General features: G+C 43.7%; 1 protein-coding gene across 1 annotated transcript in view; it reads right to left on the bottom strand.

The window, feature by feature from the left end:
• The window catches only part of SMG1 (SMG1 nonsense mediated mRNA decay associated PI3K related kinase), a 139248-nt gene that overhangs the window by 78324 nt on the left and 38835 nt on the right, over positions 1 to 22089 (bottom strand). Inside the window, exons 2-5 of the mRNA XM_038762537.1 lie at positions 8840 to 9003; positions 8046 to 8201; positions 4553 to 4689; positions 2631 to 2689 (exon numbers count right to left, since the gene is read on the bottom strand). Coding sequence (XP_038618465.1) covers positions 2631 to 2689; positions 4553 to 4689; positions 8046 to 8201; positions 8840 to 9003 — 516 coding nt within the window. The remainder of the gene's footprint in view (positions 1 to 2630; positions 2690 to 4552; positions 4690 to 8045; positions 8202 to 8839; positions 9004 to 22089) is intronic.

The following is a 22089-nucleotide window of genomic DNA, read 5'->3' as shown; positions in this document are numbered from 1 at the left end:
GGAAGAGGAACGCTGGCCTGGAAGTGAAGTGCAAATCCCATCCTAGGAGCTCTTGGGAGTGACACTACCAGTGTCCCAGCTGTCTAGAGGCAGTGACTTCAATGTGGAAAAACACACAACTGCATCTGTATGTACGTACGTACACACTCACACCCCCCCTCCAAGTTCTACTTCTGTGCTCTGTTCCTGGCGAGTCATTCTTCATCTGTAGAAGGGAGAAAATAACAGCTCCCTCTTCCTATCCGCCAGGAAGGTTATGATAAAACGAGTATGGTATGAACTGTATCCATTTAAACGAATTTCTATTCCAAAATCGTTTTTTGAAAATAAAGGTTAAATGTGTGTGTGTGGGTGGGGGAGGGAGATCCAGGGGGATGAAGGTGGGGGGGACAAGAAATAAACATTACATTTTGCTAAGTTTTTTGTAACATTTTCACTGCCAGAATGGATTTAATTTGACCTTATGAAACCATCCAAATTTTACCACAGTCCATGAATCAATATTCCTCCTGGCTACAAAAGAATTGATGTACATTTTTGACTTCATTCATTCATTCAATCGTATTTATTGAGCGCTTACTGTGTGCAGAGCACTGTACTAAGTGCTTGGAAATGGCTCAGTGGAAAGAACCCGGGCTTTGGAGTCAGAGGTCATGGGTTCAAACCCCAGCTCCGCCACTTGTCAGCTGTGTGACTTTGGGCAAGTCACTTAACTTCTCTGTGCCTCAGTTACCTCAACTGTAAAATGGGGATTAAGACTGTGAGCCCCCTGTGGGACAACCTGATCACCCTGTAACCTCCCCAGCGCTTAGAACAGTGCTTTGCACATAGTAAGCGCTTAATAAATGCCATCGTTAAAGTACAATTCGGCAACAGAGACAATCCCTACCCAACAACGGGCTCACTGTCTAGAAAGGGGAGACAGACAGCAAAACAAGGACAGAGGCATTAGTATTCCTGCAGGGAAGCCAAGGTTGGGGGGAGAAAAGAACAGAGGTTTATTCTATGACTGTGAGGCATGAACCTGGAGGCTGGCCAATACCCACTTTAGACCATACTGTCAGGTATTAAAGGTTAGAGACCTGGGCCTTAAAAGTAAAGTAGTAGTAGTTACAGTGCTCTGACATAGTAAGCATTCACTCAATACCATTTTGAATGGGATAGCCAGAAGATCTGACTAAAACTCCTCACCCTGGGCTTCAAGGCTGTCCATCCCCTCGCCCCCTCCTACCTCACCTCCCTTCTCTCCTTCTCCAGCCCAGCCCGCACCCTCCGCTCCTCTGCCGCCGCTAACCTCCTCATTGGGCCTTGTTCTCGCCTGTCCCACCGTCAACTCCCGGCCCACGTCCTTCCCCTAGCTTGGAATGCCCTCCCTCTGCACATCTGCCAAGCTAGCTCTCTTCCTCCCTTCAAAGCCCTACTGAGAGCTCACCTCTTCCAGGAGGCCTTCCCAGACTGGGCCCCCTTTTTCCTCTCCTCCTCCCCCCGCCCTAACTCCTTCCCCTCCCCACAGCACTTGTATATATTTGTACAGATTTATTACTCTATCTTACTTGCACATATTTACTATTCTATTTATTTGGTTAATGATGTGCATATAGCCTTAATTCTCTTTGTTCTGATGATTTTGACACCTGTCTACATGTTTTGTTTTGTTGTCTGTCTCCCCCTTCTAGACTGTGAGCCCGTTGCTGGGTAGGGGCCATCTCTACACGCTGCCGACTTGCACTTCCCAAGCGCTTAGTACAGTGCTCTGCACACAGTAAGCGCTCAATAAATACGAATGAATGAATGAATTTGATCATCATTAAACACAACAATTGGGATTCTTTCCTTGTGAATTTCCCTTCTCTCAGCTCAAAGAGTTTGGAATTTCCTTAGGTAGCACCTTCATCAATTTTCTAGCTGGTAATTACTGGACCTGAATTGTATTTTATAGACGAACCCAGTTTTGGAAAAGTAAAAATGCTCTCCAAGTTCACGGTACAGACGACAGTGAGCAGGCAGTATAGTCAGTCAGGCAGGGGAGTCTTGAGGGGTGGTGCTCTGTTCAGCAGCTTAACTCCTCAACGTTTTCAAAATGCTGCTGTCGCTGGCTTTCCTCTGGATCCATAGTGTCACAGACGCTAGAAGGAATTCCTTTAGCACTACCTGGGTTCTAATCCCAGCTCTATCACTTGCCTGCTGTGTGACCCTGGGCAAGTCCCTTCACTTTCCTCTGTGCCTCAGTTCCCTCAATTGCACAACGGGGATTCAATACCTGTTCCCACTCCTACTTAGACTGTGAGCCGCATGTGGGACCTGATATCTTGTATCTACCCCAGTGCTTACTTCAGTGCCTGGCACACAGTAGGCCCTTAAATAACACAACTATTATTATTATTACCTCCTGTTTGAGCTACATCTATGGATGGTGGGGAAAGAAGCACAGCTAGGCAGACATCCTATGACACTGCTTCCTATTACTTCCTGTCCAGATAAGTCTCGCAGCCAGCGAAAAATAAATAAAAAACAGAGGTCCTACTGCACATTCAGGGCTGTATGGCAAATTCCTATTTTCTTTTTTTCTCCTGTTCTGCAAGTATTATGCCCTGGTCTAAAGTTGCTATTTCTACATAATTTAACCTTACCTTTCATTAAGCACATCATGTATAGCGGTCAGGATATTATCCAGTTGTTTAACTAAGACCTGAAAAAAAAATTGAAAAAATTTAGAAAAAACTGCAAATTGCTATTTCTTTAAATAATTTTCTTCTAGCAATACCTGGGGTGATTGACTCCCTCGTGGGGAATATCACCAGGAAGATGACCTCCACATATCTTTATGTATGAAAATACAGTAGAAACTGACAGATTTACTTCCGCCAGGAAGCCACAAGCAACTGAACAAGTAGTTATGAATATGGCCCTCAGTTCGAGCATACATCCCGGCTAACGCCCAAGCTAAACAAGAGTAGAGTCTCTGGTAAACAAAAATTAGGTATCAATCCGATTCATTTACTCAAGAATATTATTCAGGAGGCTATAAGGCAGATGGGAGAAACAGAACTTGTACCTAGCTCCTTCTGTTTAGCTTCTCTCTCCCGGTAGAAAGAGGCTCCCTACACAATCATAACCACACCCAGATACCACACAAGTGTGGCCCAAGTTCACACGACTTATGTCATGTGTGTCACCTGGAGTTCTGTTCTCCGGTGGCCATCATTATAGGTGGGCCTGGGGGAAAGCAATGGCAGCTTTCTTTCTTTATTTCACTTTCTCCCATTACTTCAAAGGGGGCTTGGAGGCAGGATCCATGGGGTGGAATTTAGGGGAGGGAAGAACTCCCTAGGCAGTAGAAGACTCATCCGTCTCCCTTTCTTAGGGCAGCCCACCAACTTAACTGGGCTACAGGGCCCTCTCAGGAAAAGTGAGCATGGGAACAGTGGAAGAGAGACTGAGGCCTCTTGCCAAACCCTGCCAGGATTGAGGAAAATAGGTCTTTGGCAATAGGGCTAGGACCTGTAGCCCTTTTTGGGCACTACCAAGCAGGAGCAGAAGGCGGATATGGGAAAGAGAAAAGGTGAAAGGAGTTCCAAAGCTCAGAGAAGTTCAGCAGAGACTAGGAGTAGAAGGGATAAAGGAGAGGGGAGAGCCAAAGGAGGGCAAAGCTTTAGGATGTGAGGATTCCCCTTCCAGAAGAGTCCCAATGTACATTAGAGTGATGGGGGAAATGGAAGGACACAGCCCACAGGAGTGGTAAAGATTTGATGCAAGGCTCAATCCGGTTCATGGGTGGGAATGAGGAGACTACAGGATAGACTTCCCTTTCCTCAGGCTCTGCTGCATTCCTCCAGTCTCAGTCTAGTCTGGGACAGGAATCATTGCTGCAGAACTTCAGAGGGAAAACCGGAGAAGGAAGCCGCTGCCCTCACTAGGGAAAGGTGCAGAGCTTGATCTCACCTGGGACAGGCTGCCGGCTCTCTGAAAAGGCAGGCCCTTCAACCTTCACCCAGAAAAAATCTTAAGAGTTAATACTTGGAATGTCCCTCCACCCACCTCACTTCGAATCGACATTTTATTTCAATGAGAGCACCCAGGAGGAAAAAAAACATGGGATCACCCTCCCTTTGCACATCACCATCACCACAGAGACATTCCTTCTCCTTGAATCACTCCAATCTGTCAGAACATGTGTTTTCACTATATGTTTTGACTAAAACGCAGCGACACAATTAGGGTATGTTCTTCTGACAAGCGAGCCTTCCTAGAGACAGCGGGGTATGGTTTTGGAAGAAATGGTTGTGCACATGCATGTGGAGGAGCATACAGTGTGAATTCTCAACATAAGATGTCCTTAAAGAAGGTCTGACAGCAGCACATCTCCCACAGAGATTCAGATTAAAAACCACCTCCTAAATATAACCTACTCCTAGTGACCTACCAAAAGAAAGCTCACTAATATTGCCCTTTCAGCCCAACTTAATTTCTAGCTTCTTTGGTAAACATTGTTTGATTCATAAGTAAATGCCAGAGCCTTCAGCATTTCCATATCGAGGATAAACATCTTGACCTGCTTATTTTCCGGTTGCTGAATGAATTCTTTCAATTGCTTCACAGTAGCCAGTCTTCGGTCTCTGTCGTCTTCCCGGGTAATCCTCCGAAGAAGGTTTGACAGTCGAGACTCGTCAGAGTAAGACAACGATCGCTCTGTAAATAATGTGCTTTCCATTAGTAGGTGGATTTCACAAGTTTTTTCAAACTACACAGAAGAGCATGGCCTTGACTAGGAAGAACTAGTCCCATGGGAGAAAAACTGAAAAGTCATCAGGAGGTCCTTGGGTGAAGGAGAAGAATGGGATAATAATAATAATAATAATGGCATTTATTAAGCGCTTACTATGTGCATAGCACTGTTCTAAGCTCTGGGGAGGTTACAGGGTGATCAGATTGTCCCACGGGGGGCTCACAGTCTTAATCCCCATTTTACAGATGAGGTAACTGAGGTGAAGAGAAGTTAAGTGACTTGCCCAAAGTCACACAGCTGACAATTGGCGGAGCCGGGATTTGAACCCATGAACTCTGACTCCAAAGCCCGTGCTGTTTGCATTGAGCCACGCTGCTTTTCCAAGAAAAGAAGAAAGAAGCTTAAACTCCAAGACGGTTAAGAAAATAGTCTCTTCTTTCACCCAACCAGACTTCCGGTAGCACGTGAACAGCCTATACAGAGCCGAAAGTCTTGAATCTCTGGACCAGGGGTAAATTCCTGCCAACTCGAATGCAAAGAAATAATACGTTCATTGCAATTTTCCACCTAGGTACCATCCCCGGTACCTGTTGGAAACCTCCTCTTCACCTTAAGGCAATATCCCTTAATAGTACACGATAACGTCTTGAACCTGGTTTTAATTACAAGTCTGGGTGAACTAGCTGAACTAGGAAGGGGAAACAGAACACTAACTAGAGTCCTCTTTTCCTTTTTTAGAAAAGGGTGGTGACAAATATTACAGTTTAACTTACCAGTTTAACAACGATGGCACTATGCTAAGCACTATGCTCATAGTCTAAGAGGGGGGGAGAATAGATATTTCATCCCCATTTTACAGGTGAGGGAACTGAGGCACACGAGTTAAATGACTTGCCCAAGGTCACAGAGCAGGCAAATGGCAGAGCTGTGACTAGCACCCGGGACTCCTGAATTTTTTGCACACAGTAAGCGCTCAATAAATACGACTGAATTCTAGTCAGGAGCTCAAACTTCAATACAGCACTAGCCAAGAAATCAATAGAGTTATGGTACTATCAATCCATCAGTGGTATTTACTGAACGCTTACTGTGTGCAGAGCACTTTTCTAAGCACTTGGAAGAATACAACAGAGCTGGCAAACGCGTCCCCTGATCTCAGGGAGCTTACAATCTAGAGACTATGCTTGTCTTGCCCAGTAAGTTTAAGGTTTTTGTGGGCAGGAAACGTGTCACTGTCATTCTGTACCTCCCAACCACCTAGTGCAGAGCAGTACACCATGGGGCATTCAATAAATGATACTATAACTACTACTAAAGGCCCCATCACATATAATTGGAGTGCAATTTGGTGGGGGCTGGGGGGGAGGGAGGAAAGGAGACAGTGGCACCTGTGGGCATTGATCACAGAAGCAGCACCCTAGAGAAGTTTGGTGGAAGAAATGCAAGAGAAGCAGTTAGAGATCCAGCCATGGGGAGCTCGGCTCAGTTGGTCTCTCCCTTCGCCACTGTGGAGCCAGGGGCTGAAAAATCAGACGTCAATTCCACAAAACGGACCCCTTCTGCCCAAAGTTCCCTCATGGCGGCACCCTGAGAGGCCCACGTGAGGCACCTTGCAGCGGATGAATACTCACTGGTCCTCCTGCTGCTGGTTAACAAAGGATTCTGTATTACTTTGAATATAGGTTTTAATAGCCTCGAGCGAAGAGAAATTAAATTTCCACTGTCCAAATCATGCAAACTGTTCTCTCCATCTCTACCTGCAAATTTACCTCTCTTGAACCAAAACCGTGACCTCGGCCATCACCTTCTTACGCTGAGCTTGCTCTCCATAATAACAACAACAACCGTGGTATTTGTTAAGCGCTTATTGTGTACCAAGCACCGTCCGAGTCCATTCAAGGTAATCAAGTCCCACACAGGGCTCACAATCTAATTAGGAGGGAGAACAGGGATTACTTCGCAGATGAGGGAAATGAGGCATGGAGAAGCTAAGAGACTTGTTCAAGGCCCAGGGAGCAGACAAGTAGTGAAGCCTGGATTAGAACCCAGGTCCTCTGACTTTCAGAGGACTTTCAGACTTTATGTTGCCAAGTTGTACTTCCCAAGCGCTTAGTACAGTGCTCTGCACACAGTAAGCGCTCAATAAATACGACTGATTGATTGATTGATTGATTTCAGGCCCCTGCTCTTTCCACTAGGCCACGCTGCTTCTCCATCTCGATCAAGTCTTCCAGACTTTCAACTCGGTTCACAAAGTACAGTCTGCAGCCTTCCTTTACTAGGCCCAGCCTCTCTTTACATTCAAGGCTCCACATGCCAAACTACCCTGCACTTAGTAGAGCCTGGCACACAGTAAACACTTAAATACCATCATTATTATTACTCGATCTCCACTATCCTGGACTCCCTTTAACCTTAGTCCTTTTGTTGCATTCGACCTGCTAACTCCCAATCAAATCAAATCAACCCATCGACGGTATTCATCCTGGATCACCCCAACCACCCTCCGGTACTATGCTGGGGTAGTGACGTACCCCTGGCACAAATCCAAACTGTAAGGTCTTTGTGGGCAGGGAACGAGTCATTCTGCATCTCCTAAGCACCCACTACGCAGCATTGCACCAAGGAGGCACTCAATAAGTGATATTATAACTACTACTACAAGCCACATCGAATGTGATCGGAGTACAGCTTGGAGGGGGAAGGAATAACCCACCCTCATGCCAAACTGGCCTTGGAATGGCCTAATTCTATATAACTATATAATAACTGTATTCTAGATAATAACTCTACCTTTATCCTAGCAAGACAACCCTTTCATCCTCCCCAGCAAGAGCAACGACCAGAGCTGCTGCCAGTAACTATCAGGCCTCCAATCCCCCTCAAGCCTCTGGGCCCCACCACCTCTTGCTATAATCCAAAATAACTGCAGGCAATTTCTATTTTAATTCAGATTTCACAAAAGGCAGATCCCAATTTGTCCTAGATTCAAGATGGATCCTAAGATTTAGGGATCATGCAGGGCTTTAGTCCTCACACACCCTCCGCTATTTATTTGATATTAATGTCCCCGGCTCCCTGTGGGCACGGAATGTGACCAACAATTCTGTTGTATGGTACTCTCCCACCCGCGGACAGTAAGCGCTCAATAAATACCATTGATAATTTCAATTAACCCCCAGACCTTGATTTTACCGAAATTCACTTATTTCCCTCAAACATTATCCTCCACTCCACGTCACTCGCTTTGGGGACACGATACATTGGGATGAGTGCTGTGCGCTCCATGATTTCTTCTCCAAATTGACAGAACTCTTACCCTGTGATTTCCTCATGTCTTTTGTGGCTAAAGCACGATTTCCATGCTGAACACTGGTGAAATCAGGGTTGGTCACATTGTTAACCCTCAGCTCTTGCCCCAACGACTTCCGACCATAAGTATTTTCCCCAGCTCCTCCATTGACACTGTAGCCACCTGTGAATAATTAAGCTGCGATAATTCTAAATCCAGAAACATTTCACTTTCCTGACCTAAAACAGTCGCATATTTGCTATACAAAATTATATTTTTATTTAATGGCAAAAAAAATCCATCAGTTTAATTTTTCAAGAGTTGAGTATCCCTTTGTGAACTGTCCAGATTCTTTGCTTTTCCTCTTTTTCCTTCTGTTTTTGTCAATCTCCTTGGTCATTACACCAATAAAAGGTGTGCAGGTTAAATGAAATGACAAACTTCACACTGTTTGTTTTGTTTCTAGCATTTCTTGTAAAAGGGTTGGCAAAACGAAGAGGCTGCAATATTTGGCTATCAAATATGGGCATTAACTCTGAATATTTTTCCCACATTCAACCTCTCATGACTGCGAATAATCCAAAATTGTTTATGTTGACTTCTAACACAATTAAATCATCCAGCTACGGTTATTCCGACTTTCAGTTTTGACACACATCCCTCACTAAAATGCCTTGCCTACATTTCATGTCTACATCTGAACTGCCTTAAAACCATTACTTTCACAATTAAGACTTAAACTTCCCCCAAATATTTTCATATGCTAACTGCTATAAAAAAATATTTAAAATATTTCAGTCATAAAAAGGAAATGTACGCACCCTTTTCTTCATTCTGTATGTCGGTGTGGACTCTGATATCATCGTGCCGTTGACGAGACACCACAACTGAATTTGAAGGTTGTAATCCATAAGAGGCGGAGCTGCCCCGATCTCTAGACGAAGAATATTTTAAATGATCCTGGTCGGCTGGTGCACTATCAGTTCTGCAAAAATCAGAGAAAAACAACATAGGTATATCAAATGTAATATGTAATTAAAACACTCAAACCTAGAGAAAGGCCCAACATTGACATTCACATTTTTATCACAAGCCTGTCTTTTTTAATAAAAAAAATTATTTGTTGGGGGGGTTTGATATCAAAAAAAGTGTGTGCCCATTTCCAAGTTTCAACTCTGCACTATCTGTTTCAAGAGCCCACTGAAAATCTGAACAGGCCACCCAGCATCCTTAAAAATTTTTCTCAATTTTCAGCCAACGTCAGAAAGGAAACATGGGTACGTAGCAGCTAAGGAGAGGGAAATATCACAGCTATTCCAAGACCACAGTTCTTTTCAGCCAACAGATCTGATCTTACTTGCAAAGGGCACCACATTCTTTAATAAACTGAATATCAATATATGAACTATTTTTGAAAGGGCTCTTGAAAAAAGAACGAATAAAAGTAAGAAAAAAAAACGGGCATGGGGAATCTCACATCAACTATTACATAAAAGGCAACACAATCGGCCAGCAATTAGTTTCAACTCCATACTTATATAACAAGGATTTACTAGGGAGGTGGGAGGAAACCATTCCAAAAGATGTGCCAAGAGAATGACACCAGCATGCAGCTCAAAAAATAAAACCTACCAAGGGAGTTCAATGTTCATTTTTAAGTGAGCAAAGTCAATTTAGCTTATCCTTTTTTGGGAATGGATTTTGACGCTAGGGAATTAGCAATCAAACTATTGCCAAAGCATAAGCATCCAGGAATATCAGGAAAAGAAATGAATAGCTTCAGGCATCAGCAGGATGATCAGTGTGTACATAAAAAGGCTTCCCTCTAGACTGTAAGTTCGTTATGGGCAGGGAACGTGTCTATCAACTCTGTTAGACTGTACTTTGCGGCAGGGACCGTGTCCAACCCGATTTACTTGTAGCCACCCCAGGGCTTAGTACAGTTCCTGGAACATAGCAAACACTTAACAAATACCGCAATTATTATTATTACTCTCCCAAGTGTTTAGTACAGTGCTCTGCACACGGTAAGCACTCAATAAATACCACTGGTTGATTGGTCACACATGGCCTTGCACGTAGTGGGGCATGAGGCTATAGGGTGACTGTGGAAGGATGCACATCCTGACAGTTAAAAGTGCCTTCCGTGAAAAGCACTCTGTGAATATGAGAATATGAGATTCTCCCCATCTCATGCTGCAAATGCATCGGCACAATCATACGCACTCTCAAAAACAAGCTAATTTACCTAGAGATAACCAGAGTTGAAAGGATCTCCTGGTGTTGGCTGTTTCAAGGAAAGTCAAATAGCTCTATGGGCCATTGCAGATTCACTAGAAACAGGAAAGCTGAGGAGCTAGCAGGGAATGTGCCCATTTATTGTTGTACTGTACTCTCCCAAGTGCTTAGGACAGTGCTAGGCGCACAGTAAGCACTCGACAAATACAAATGACTGAATGAAATAGGATTTAATCTGCACATACTTCCCCATTCCTCAAAAGCCTCCAATGGCTGCCCGTTCTTCTCTGTATTAAAAGCAAATTCCTAACCATCAGCTTTAAGACGCTTCATAATAATTGTGGTATTTGTTAAGCACTTACGACGTGCCGAACGCTGGAGAAGCAGCATGGCTCAGTGGAAAGAGCCCGGGCTTTGGAGTCAGAGGTCATGGGTTCAAATCCCGGCTCCGCCACTTGTCAGCTGGGTGACTCAGGGCAAGTCACTTACCTTCTCTGTGCCTCGGTTATCTCATCTGTAAAATGGGGGTGAAGACTGTGAGCCCCCCGAGGGACAACCCGATTACCTTGTATCTACCCCAGCGCTTAGTGCTTGGCACATAGTAAGCGCTTAATAAATGCCATTATCCAGCGCTTAGAACAGTGCTCTGCACGTAGTAAGTGCTTAATAAATGCCATCATCATTATTATTATTATTATTATTATTAAGATAGCTATAACAAGATAATAATAATAATAATAATAATAATAATGTTGGTATTTGTTAAGCGCTTACTATGTGCAAAGCACTGTTCTAAGCGCTTGGGGGGATACAAAGTGATCAGGTTGTCCCACGTGGGGCTCACAGTCTTAATCCCCATTTTACAGACGAGGTAACTGAGGCTCAGAGAAGTTAAGTGACTTGCCCAAGGTCACACAGCAGATAGGCCCTAAATGGGGCTCACAGGAAAACAGGCACTGAATCCCCATTTTGCAGACGAAGGAAGTGAGACACAGAGAAGTGACTTGTCCAAAATCACCCAGCAGACAAGTGGCAGAGCCAAGATTAGAACCCAGGTCCTCTGGTTCCCAGGCCTGTGGTCTTTCCATTAGGCCACTCAGCTTCTCAATCAGCTCAATCCCCCAGTATTTACCCTCACTCCTTTTCCATTACTCGCATCAAGCAAAAACTCCTCACTCTCGGCTTCAAGGCTGTCCATCCCCTCGCCCCCTCCTACCTCACCTCCCTTCTCTCCTTCTCCAGCCCAGCCCGCACCCTCCGCTCCTCTGCCGCTAATCTCCTCACCATGCCTCGTTCTCCCCGTCCCGCCGTCGACTCCCGGCCCACGTCCTCCACCTGGCCTGAAATGCCCTCCCTCCACAAATCCGCCAAAGCTAGCTCTCTTCCTCCCTTCAAAGCCCTACTGAGAGCTGACCTCGTCCAGGAGGCCTTCCCAGACTGAGCCCCCTTTTCCCTCTCCTCCTCCCCCTCCTCCCAGCCCTACCTCCTTCCCCTCCCCGCAGCACAAATATGTTTGTACAGATTTATTACTCTATTTGACTTGTACATATTTACTATTCTATTTATTTTGTTAATGATGTGCATCTAGCTTTATTTCTATTCTGATGACTTGACACCATCCACATGTTTTGTTTTGTTGTCTGTCTCCCCCTCCTAGACTGTGCGCCCATTGTTGGGTACGGACAGTCTCTATACTTTGCTGACTTGTACTTCCCAAGCACTTAGTACAGTGCGCGGCACACAGTAAGCACTCAATAAATATGACTGACTGAATGAATTTGGCATACCTCAATCCTCTCAAGCCCACTTACTCAATGTGCCCATTCTTGTCTCTCCTGCTGATGATACCTTGCAAACTCCACCTTTTTTACCTGAAACCCCCTGCCCTTTCTCAACCGGCAGAGAAAACTTTCTTCCCTGTCTTCAACGCCCTGCTGAAATCACGCAACAAATTTCCCCTCCTTGCATTCCCCTACTGCCACTTGAGCACTTCAACACCATCTAAGCACCAAGTACTCACAACGCCCTCCCCATCCCTAATAGCCCTTCCTTGCGTACAGGTATACCCCACAATAAGGCCATCATATCTTTCCCCCCAAAAAATGGATGCATCATGAACAACTGTATCGTACGGTACATTTTCCCCATTGACAGACACGTCATAAATTGGAAACCATTCCAGTACCCCTAGAAAAATGTGAAAATCCTTTACATGCACTATTCTGTAACACTGAACTATTATTTCTTCTCTATTAAAGTAACTGAAAGAATAACATCCCAACATTAACTAAATAGTCATAATATGAGCCATTAGTTTGTTCAATGGGCTATAAAAGTAGAAATTAGCTCAGCTGGCTGTGGTGGTGCTTTTTCAACTTTAGGGGAAGAAGCAGCGTGGCTCAGTGGAAAGAACACGGGCTTTGGAGTCAGAGGTCATGGGTTCAAACCCCGGCTCTACCAACTGTCAACTGTGTGACTTTGGGCAAGTCACTTCCCTTCTCTGTGCCTCAGTTACCTCATCTGTAAAATGGGGATTAAGACTGTGAGCCCCCCGTGGGACAACCTGATCACCTTGCAACCTCCACAGCTCTTAGATGCTTTTCACATAGTAAGCACTTAATAAATGCCATCATTATTATTATTTACCCAATTTAAGCTGAACAGGGCCTTCTTTTCTTCAAAAAACACCTTGTAATAGGTTATGCCTTCCTGAACATCACTAAATCAATCAATCAATCAAATTTACTGAGCGCTCACTATGTGCAGAGCACTTTACTAAGTGCTTCAGAGAATCCAGATCTGGTAGACACATTTGGTAGTCATGATCCCTGCTCACAAGGAGCTTACTCGGAGTTTACGAAGGAGAGACAAACCTTAAAATAAATTTGGGATATGTACATAAGTGCTGTGGGGCTGAGAGTAGAGTGAGTAAAGGGTACAAATTCATTCATTCAATCGTATTTATTGAGCGCTTACTGTATGCAGAGCACTGTACTAAGCGCTTGGGAAGTCCAAGTTGGCAACATATAGAGACGGTCCCTACCCAACAACGGGCTCACAGTCTAGAGGGGGGAGACAGACAACAAAACAATTAACAAAATAAATAGAATAGTAAATATGTACAAGTAAAATAGAGTAATAAATCTGTACAAACATATATACAGGTGCTGTGGGGAGGGGAAGGAGGTAGGGTGGGGGGGAGGGGGAGAGGAAAGAGGGGGCTCAGTCTGGGAAGGCCTCCTGGAGGAGGTGAGCTCTCAGTAAGGCTTTGAAGGGAGGAAGAGAGCTTGCACAAATCCAAATGCAAGGAGGGAGACGGGGCAGGAGAAGGCCTCTTGGAGGAGATGCTGATTTTAAAAAGACTCAGAAAGTGGGGAGAGTCATCGTCTGTTGGGCGTGAAGGGAGAGGGACTTCCAGGCCAGAAGCAAGACGGGGGTTGGGGGTTGATAGCGAGAGAGATGAGATGGAGGTGTCTTCTTCAATCATTTTTTAAACGTTCATCTTGAAAACTGAGACAAGCCTGAAATTCTACGCTTAAGCAGAAGCTATGACAGTCCCTCCTCCACCACCACCACCACAGAGGGGAATGGGGCTACTAATGTCTACTAATATTATATTCTTCCAAGCACTTAATACAGTGTTCTGCACACAGCAGGGGTTCAGTGAACACTTGTTTCACTGGGAAAAGTCTTATTTAAGCAGCACCAGAAAATTATCAATCTGGCTATCACATTTTATCAATCCTCCGCTTGACTATCCTAGGATATCATTAAATGTTAATAAGCTCATTTAGAGCTTAAGAAAATAAGTTCCAGTCATTCCTGAAAACAACACGCATGACGAAATATAAGGGCATGGAAATATGGGCAAGTGGGGTCATGTGGAGCCATAAATGTTTAAAACTAGACTTTAGTGGCAATGCTTGCACTTGAGCCATACTTGCTAGATATACAGAGTGGAAGGTCCCTGAGGGCAAGGTTCATGTCTACTAATTCTATTGTACTCTACCAAGCACTTAAAACAGTACAATGCACAGAGTAGAAGTGAATAAATACATGACTGATTAGACAACAGCACTCCATGCAATTCCACAGAATTGAATTTAGATATCCCTTGACATTGGAGTGAATCCAGTTGATCGGTGCAATTTCACCATGTATAATCAATCATATCTATTGAGCACTTACTGTGTTCAGAGCAATATAATTAGCGCTTGGGAGAAAAAAATACAGCAGAGTTGATCGACACGTTTCCTGCCCACAGTGGTAAATGACTCATTTCCAAATAGGTCCACTATTTAAAAATGAAACAAGCAACTGATTTCGGGGTGTTTACTTACATTTGATTGTTTACTGCCCCCAAGGTGACTTAAGGCCTGTTGTTCAAATCTTTGGTTTCTGATATTTAATTGATTTTTTGAAAATTACAAAATGGAGTGTCCTTCGTAAATGAGACAAAAATCTCCACCCACCAAGTGACCAAGTAACAATAACGGCTATCATGGGAACACACCAGTACCGAAAAGCAGATGGCAAATTGACTGAAGTTACACAAACCCCACCAACAATCACACAAGCAGGTGATGTTCCCTCCTGAGGGCTATTTGCTCTTTTTTTTTAAAACAAAACAAAACAAAACAAAACTGATCCATTTAACAAACTCTTTCTGCTGCTTCTATTACAACTGTTTCTAACTGGCCACACTTTCTGATGGTGACTATTTTAAGATTACAAGTAAAGGTCTATCAGTTTTGTTAGAATTTAGGCTTTACAATCCAGTAGGGAATACACTTACTGGGATTACTGGGATGAAGCAATGAGAAGCAGTGTGGCCAAGTGGAAAGAGCAAGGGCCAGGGAGTAACAGGACCTGAGTTCTAATCCCAGCTCTGCTAATGCCTACTGTGTGACCTTAGGCAAGTCACTCAACTTCTCTGTGCCTCAGTTTCTTCACTTCACAGAGAAGCAGCATGGCTTAGAGGATAGAACTCAGGCCTGGGAGTTATGGGTTCTAAACCTGACCCCACCACTTAATAATAATAAAATAATAATAATAATAGCATTTGTTAAGCGCTTACTATGTGCCAAGCATTGTTCTAAGCACTGAGGTAGATACACGGTGATCAGGTTGTCCCACTTGGGGCTCACAATCTTCATCCCCATTTTACAGATGAGGTCACTGAGGCACTGAGAAGTGACTTGCCCAAAGTCACCCAGCTGACAAGTGGCAGAGGCAGGATTAGAACCCACGACCTCTGACTCCCAAACCCGTGCTCTTTCCACTAAGCCACGCTGCTTTTCTGCTGTCATTCACTGTGCCTCGGCCCCCTCATCTGTAAAATGGGGGTTGGGACGGTGAGCCCCACGTGGGACAGGGTCTGTGTCCAACCCAATTTGCTTGTACCCACCCCATTCATTCATTCAATCGTATTTATTGAGCGCTTACTGTGTGCAGAGCACTGTACTTAGTACACAGTAAGCGCTTAGCAAATGCCATCATTATTATCTGAAAAATGGGTATTAAATACCTGTTCTCCCTCCTACTTTGATTATGAGTTCCATGAGGGACAGGGACTATGACCAACCTGATTAACTTGCACCTACCTCAGTGCTTAGAACAGTGCTTGACAAATAGTAAGTACATAAAATATATATAAATACACACACACACACACAGAGACAGAGAGAGAGAGAGCACATAGCATTAAAAAACAGCTGGTTCAGGGCTTAGTGGAATGCCTTAAATGGCAGAGAAATGTCTATCTCAATTCCTTAGGGACTTAGTACATTAGCCTTCTCCACCAAAATACTTCTAAACTGGTGAACAGTCTTTAGTTCGGCACTGAACTGAATACTCCCCCTGGTTCTTTCTTCTTTCACCTTGACCACTGTCTAGGTCTTTTTTTTTTCCCCTACATCGTAACACCGAGGAATGAACTGAAGCATAACAGCGGCTTCCCGCCCAACCAAGGTAATCACTATAGGAAGCCAGCCCAAACTGAAGCTCAAAAGGAAAAAAGAAAAAAGCTGCGCGAATCTCAAGGGAAGGACGGGCCATTACAGAATCCACCAGGTCACAGTTTCACTGAGCTCCCTCGGAAAAAAAGTAAATGGACTGAATTTTAAAGCCTTGGGGGAGGAAACAAAACTTAACCTTCAGGCCCCTTATCTACTTGAACAACAGTATCGGGAGGGGGGAGTAAGAACAGTAGTTTTCCCTGAGAAGGATCCGACTGAAATTAAAAGCTTGATGCACTATTCATGCCACAGTGAGAGGTAAGTGTCTAAAGCTCATACCTCAAAAATCGCATACTGTGTAATTTGGAGCCCTTGTTGTGTTTGCATCAAGTCAATCTGTAAGACAGTAGTTAAATTATTAGAGCAAATAAGTATGTTAAAACACTTGCTGTTTAAAGACTAATGTATATGTGCAGCAAAAAGAAGGTTTTTATGGCCTCTTAGTCCATTGTATTCTCCCCAAAACTCAGTACAGTGCTTTGCCCAGAGTAAGCCTCCAATACTAAAATTCACTTTAGGTTAATATGAACAGGTTGGAACTGAGAATGCATGTCATGAAACCGTTATGTTACTAAATGGGCAAATCCACTCAAAACATTTCTTTATAGGAGAGTGAGGTTAATAAGGCAAAATATGATTTACTAGGCACCCACTATTTGAAAACAATTTTGCCTCCCCCAATTAGATTATCAGACACTTTGGGGCGGAGAATGTGTGCTTTGCTTCTGGTTCATTCTATTTTGCACTTAATGAGCACTCAAAAACCATCAGCTGATTAAAACACCAAACACAAGTAAATTCAAATCATTACAAAGGAAGTACAGAGCTTCTAATTCCATTTAATTCTCCTTCCTAAGAAATTTAACAAAATCATTTCAGTATGGTGTAAAACTCCCCAAACCACCCAGGCTACCATCTCCTGAAGCCAATGAGAGTTTCTCAATAGTGTAATAATTATTTCCACTAGTACGGCATTTATTAAGTACATCCCATATGCCTAAGCACTGGGGCAATACAGATATTAAAAGACTTGGCAAATCCGTCTTACTCAAAATCTACAACACTACTTAACTGTAGATGTGGTGATCAAAGAAAATCCTTATAGAAATTGAGAACAGGGTTTTAGTAAGCACATGGAAATTAGTTTTAAAACAGATTTGCAAACCACCTAAACATAGTGAAGTAGCACAGCCTAGTAGGAAAAGCTCAGGCCTGGGAATCAGAGTATGCAAGTTCTGCTCCTGGCTCTGCTACTTGCTTGCTGTGTGACCTAGGGCAAGTCACTTAACTTCTCTGGGCCTCAGTTTCCTTGTGTGTAAAATGGGGATAAAATACCTGCTCTGCTGACCCTTAGGATTCTTCTGATCTGACTATATTTTATCTACCCCATATGGCATATAGAAGGCACTTAAATGCCAAAATTATTATTCATAATCACAGATTTTTTAAAAAAAATTCCCACAAAACTCATATTTATAGGGTTTGGTTGTTTTTGGTAATGAACTGATAGGCCCTAAAGGGACCTTGCAATATTCACAAACACAGAGCATATGAATCCAAGGAGGCCCTACATTCAAATATATGCTTTGCTAGACATTTCCTAAATATACTTCCTAAATGAGCTAAGGGAACTCCGAGGATGTCGAAGAATTATATAACACGACATGCCATTTTTCAGCAAAGTGTCTGGCAACCAAGCAGTGTGGCCTATCGATCATATTTATTAAGTGCTTACTATGTGCACAGCACTGTACTATGCTCTTGGGAGAACACAATCTAACAGAGTTGGTAGTCACATTGCCTGCCAAAAACTGATTGACAGTCTAGAAGGGGAGGAGTAGTGAAAAGGGACACGTCTTGGAGTCAGAGGACCGGGGTTCTAATCCCGGCTCTGCCAATTGCTGGCTGTGAGCCTTGCCTCAGTTGCCTCATCTGTAAAATGGGGAGTGAATACCCGTTCTCCCTCCTGCTCAGACTGTGAGCCCCATATGGGGCAGGGGCTGTGTCCCACCGGATTAAATTGTATCTACTCCAGCGCTTGGAACACGGCTTGACACATAGTAAGCGCGTAACAAATGCAATTACAGTAATAATCATGGAAAATCTACTTTCGCAACCAGCCGCTTTTCAGAGGTAGAAAGTGATCAGAGAAGTTAACAACATAGTAACTTCGAGACCTAGATTCAGAATTGAAAGAAAAGCTCAACAGCACTAGGGGCAAATACGAGCTGAGGAAACTTAAATACTATTAATGGCATTCCAAAGCTCCATTGGGTGAATTTGAATTTAAAGATCAATTCCACCGTGCAGTGATTATTCTGTAAGTACGCTTCAGAACACTGAGTAAAGGGCTGCAGATCCAAAGACCAATTTATCTATCGTGAAAACAACATATTTGAGTCAGTTTAGCTTTGCACACTGGCAAACCATATTTCTTGGGGAAGATGATGATGCACTTCTCAGAAAAATGAATAATTAAAAGGAAATGGATACTTATTATGGTTCATATGGTTTATTACTCTACTATTTCCCCTATCTCTAATTTATTTCAATGTCTGTCTCCCTTGGTAGTCCGTAAGCTACCTGTGGGCAGGAACTGCATCTACCAACTCTTTGCATTGCACTGTCCCAAGCATTCAGTACAATGTTCTGCACATGGTATGAGCTCAATAAATAAAACTGATTGATTCGTTAATTCCTTACCTTGCATTCAAATGCAACCTTGGTCAATAAGTGCAAAATTTGGCAATGATTTTAGGTCTCTGAAAGTGGATCGGTAGTATGTTCTGACGATTTTGACACCTGTCTACGTGTTTTGTTTTGTCTCCCCCTTCTAGACTGTGAGCCCGCTGTTGGGTAGGGACCGTCTCTATAGGTTACCGACTTGTACTTCCCAAGCGCTTAGTACAGTGCTCTGCACACAGTAAGCGCTCAATAAATACGATTGAATGAATGAATGAGTTTACTGAACACTCCCTGTGTTAGGTCCATACTGATCTGGGAATCAGGATAGCCAAGATCTGGCCCTAATTCTTCCTAACTGGGCAACAACATGCACTTCAAGCTGTACTAATCAATTCAGAAATACTTACTGAGTACCTGCTGTGTGCAGAGCACTGTACTAAGTGGTTGGGAAAGTACAACATAGTCATGAACCCCGCCCTTAGAGAGTTTACAATCCAGTGGGAGAGACAGACACTAAAATCAATTATAGGTAAGAGAAGAGCCACTTGCTCGTTGTATTTGTTGCCATATGTTGCCAACTTGTCCTTCCCAAGCGCTTAGTACAGTGCTCTGCACACAGTAAGCGCTCAATAAATACGATTGACTGATTGATTGATTGATTGATTTGGGACCCCAGCAGGGATCCAAATGGCCGTGAATGCTGCTGCAACCAGTCATTCCCACTAAAATCAATTCCCCTGTACAGGTTTTCTATTCTGAAGTCGCAGGACTGATGGTCATCTGTTATTCCTGATGGGTGACCCCATCGTTTATTAAACACCTACTAAGTACAGACCACTAAACTAAGAGTACAAAAGTTGCAAGACCCAATCCCTGCCCGCAAGGAGTTTACAATCTAGTGCCAAAAACTACAGACAGAAGTCAAAGGAAAAATAGGTATTTAAATAAGTCCCCTCTAGACTGTAAGCTCTTTGTGGACAGGGAATGTGTCTACCATTCCCTGTATCTACCACGCTGTGAGAAGAAGCGTGGCTCAGTGGAAAGAGCACGGGCTTTGGAGTCAGAGGTCATGGGTTCAAATCCCGGATCCGCCAATTGTCAGCTGTGTGACTTTGGGCAAGTCACTTCTCTGTGTCTCAGTTCCCTCACCTGTAAAATAGGGATTAAGACTGTGAGCCCCCCCGTGGGACAACCTGATCACCTTGTAACCTCCCCAGTGCTTCGAACAGTGCTTTGCACATAGTAAGCGCCTAATAAATGCCATCATTATTATTACTAAAGGAAAAATGGGAATTTAAATAAGTCCCCTCTAGACTGTAAGCTCTTTGTAGACAAGGACTGTGTCTATCTGATGCGGTGTACCATCTGTCTTCCAACTCTGCTGTATTGTACTTTGACGTACTGTACGTTGTATAAGGTGAGTGCTTAACTATTAGGTTTGGAAGTCGGTAGGCACAGAAATGCTGTGGTTGTGGTTGATGCACAAGTCCTGAAGCCGAAGCTGGCGGGGGTGGAATGGGATCAAGGAAGACTATGCGGCATGGTGGCCCAAACACGACCAAGCGTGGTGGCCGTTCGGATAGAGAGGAAGAGGTGGATCCTGGAAAGGTGCGGGAGAAAATTCTGACAGGTTTTAGTGTCAGACTAAATATAGAAGCTGAAAGAGAGGGCGTTATGGATAATGCTTGGACATTTGATATTTGCCCCCAACACCACAGCACTTAGGTAACATACCTTTAAATTATTTATTATAAACCACTGTTCCATATTAAGGACTGTTTCCCCCTCTAGAGTCATTATCGGCAGGGAACATGTCTGCTAATTCTCCTCTACTGTACTCTCCCAAGCGCTTAGAACAGTGCTCTACAAATAATAATAATAAAAATAACAATAATAATGGCATTTGTTAAGCGCTATATACAAACCACTGTTTTAAGCGCTGGGGAGGATACAAGGTGATCAGGTTGCCCCACGTGGGGCTCACAGTCTTAATCCCCATTTTACAGATGATCAGGTTGTCCCACGTGAGGCTCACAGTCTTAACCCTCATTTTACAGATGAGGTAACTGAGGCACAGAGAAGCTAGGTGACTTGCCCAAGGTCACACAGCTGACAACTGGCAGAGCCAGGATTTGAACCCATGACCTCTGACTCCCAAGCCCGTGCTCTTTCCACTGAGTCACGCTGCTTCATAGTAAGAACTCACTAAATACCACTGATTGTCCATTGATAATACCTGAACAAGGGCTTCGGAGACTGGATGGCTAGAAGAGATGGCAACTGTGATGGCAAAGTTAGGTAGTGAAAATTTGGGAGAGAAGTGTTATATACACGCTGAGTCTGTGCTGTCAGTGGGAGCTCACCTCCTCCAGGAGGCCTTCCCAGACTGAGCCCCTTCCTTCCTCTCCCCCTCGCCCCCCTCCGTCCCCCCATCTTACCTCCTTCCCTTCCCCACAGCACCTGTATATATGTATATATGCTTGTACATATTTATTACTCTATTTATTTATTCATTTTACTTGTACATATCTATTCTATTCTATTTATTTTATTTTGTTAGTATGTTTGGTTTTGTTCTCTGTCTCCCCCTTTTAGACTGTGAGCCCACTGTTGGGTAGGGACTGTCTCTACATGTTGCCAACTCGTACTTCCCAAGCGCTTAGTACAGTGCTCTGCACACAGTAAGCGCTCAATAAATACGATTGATGATGATGATGATGATTTCCAAACAGAGACATCCCAGAGGCAAGAATGTAGTTGCCAGTTGAGGCGAAAGGTCTGGAAGTAGATTAGAGCATAGAAATGGTTGTTGAAGCCATCTCAACAAGGGACGATAAAGCATCTTCGTCCTACTCAAAGCCCTCCACAATTATCAGAAAACCTTAAGCAGATACAATCAGTCTCTCCATTTACATATATTTTCATCCTGGTACAGTACTTATCTGTTCATCTTTCTAAACTTATGTTAAGACCAGTGGTCTCTGCTCTTCCCTTTCCCACTATTGGTAAATAATTTGTTACCCTTGCCTCCCCCATGAAAAGGTAAGCTCCCTGACAGCAGGGACTCTGTCACTGACCAATCAATCAACTGAACAACAGTCTTTATGGAAAACTTACTGTGTGAGAGTCCT

Source organism: Tachyglossus aculeatus, chromosome 21, assembly GCF_015852505.1.
Source record: "Tachyglossus aculeatus isolate mTacAcu1 chromosome 21, mTacAcu1.pri, whole genome shotgun sequence".
NCBI lineage: Eukaryota > Metazoa > Chordata > Mammalia > Monotremata > Tachyglossidae > Tachyglossus > Tachyglossus aculeatus.
The sequence above is the reverse complement of the archived record's forward strand: the minus strand, read 5'-3'. Positions and strand labels throughout refer to the sequence as shown.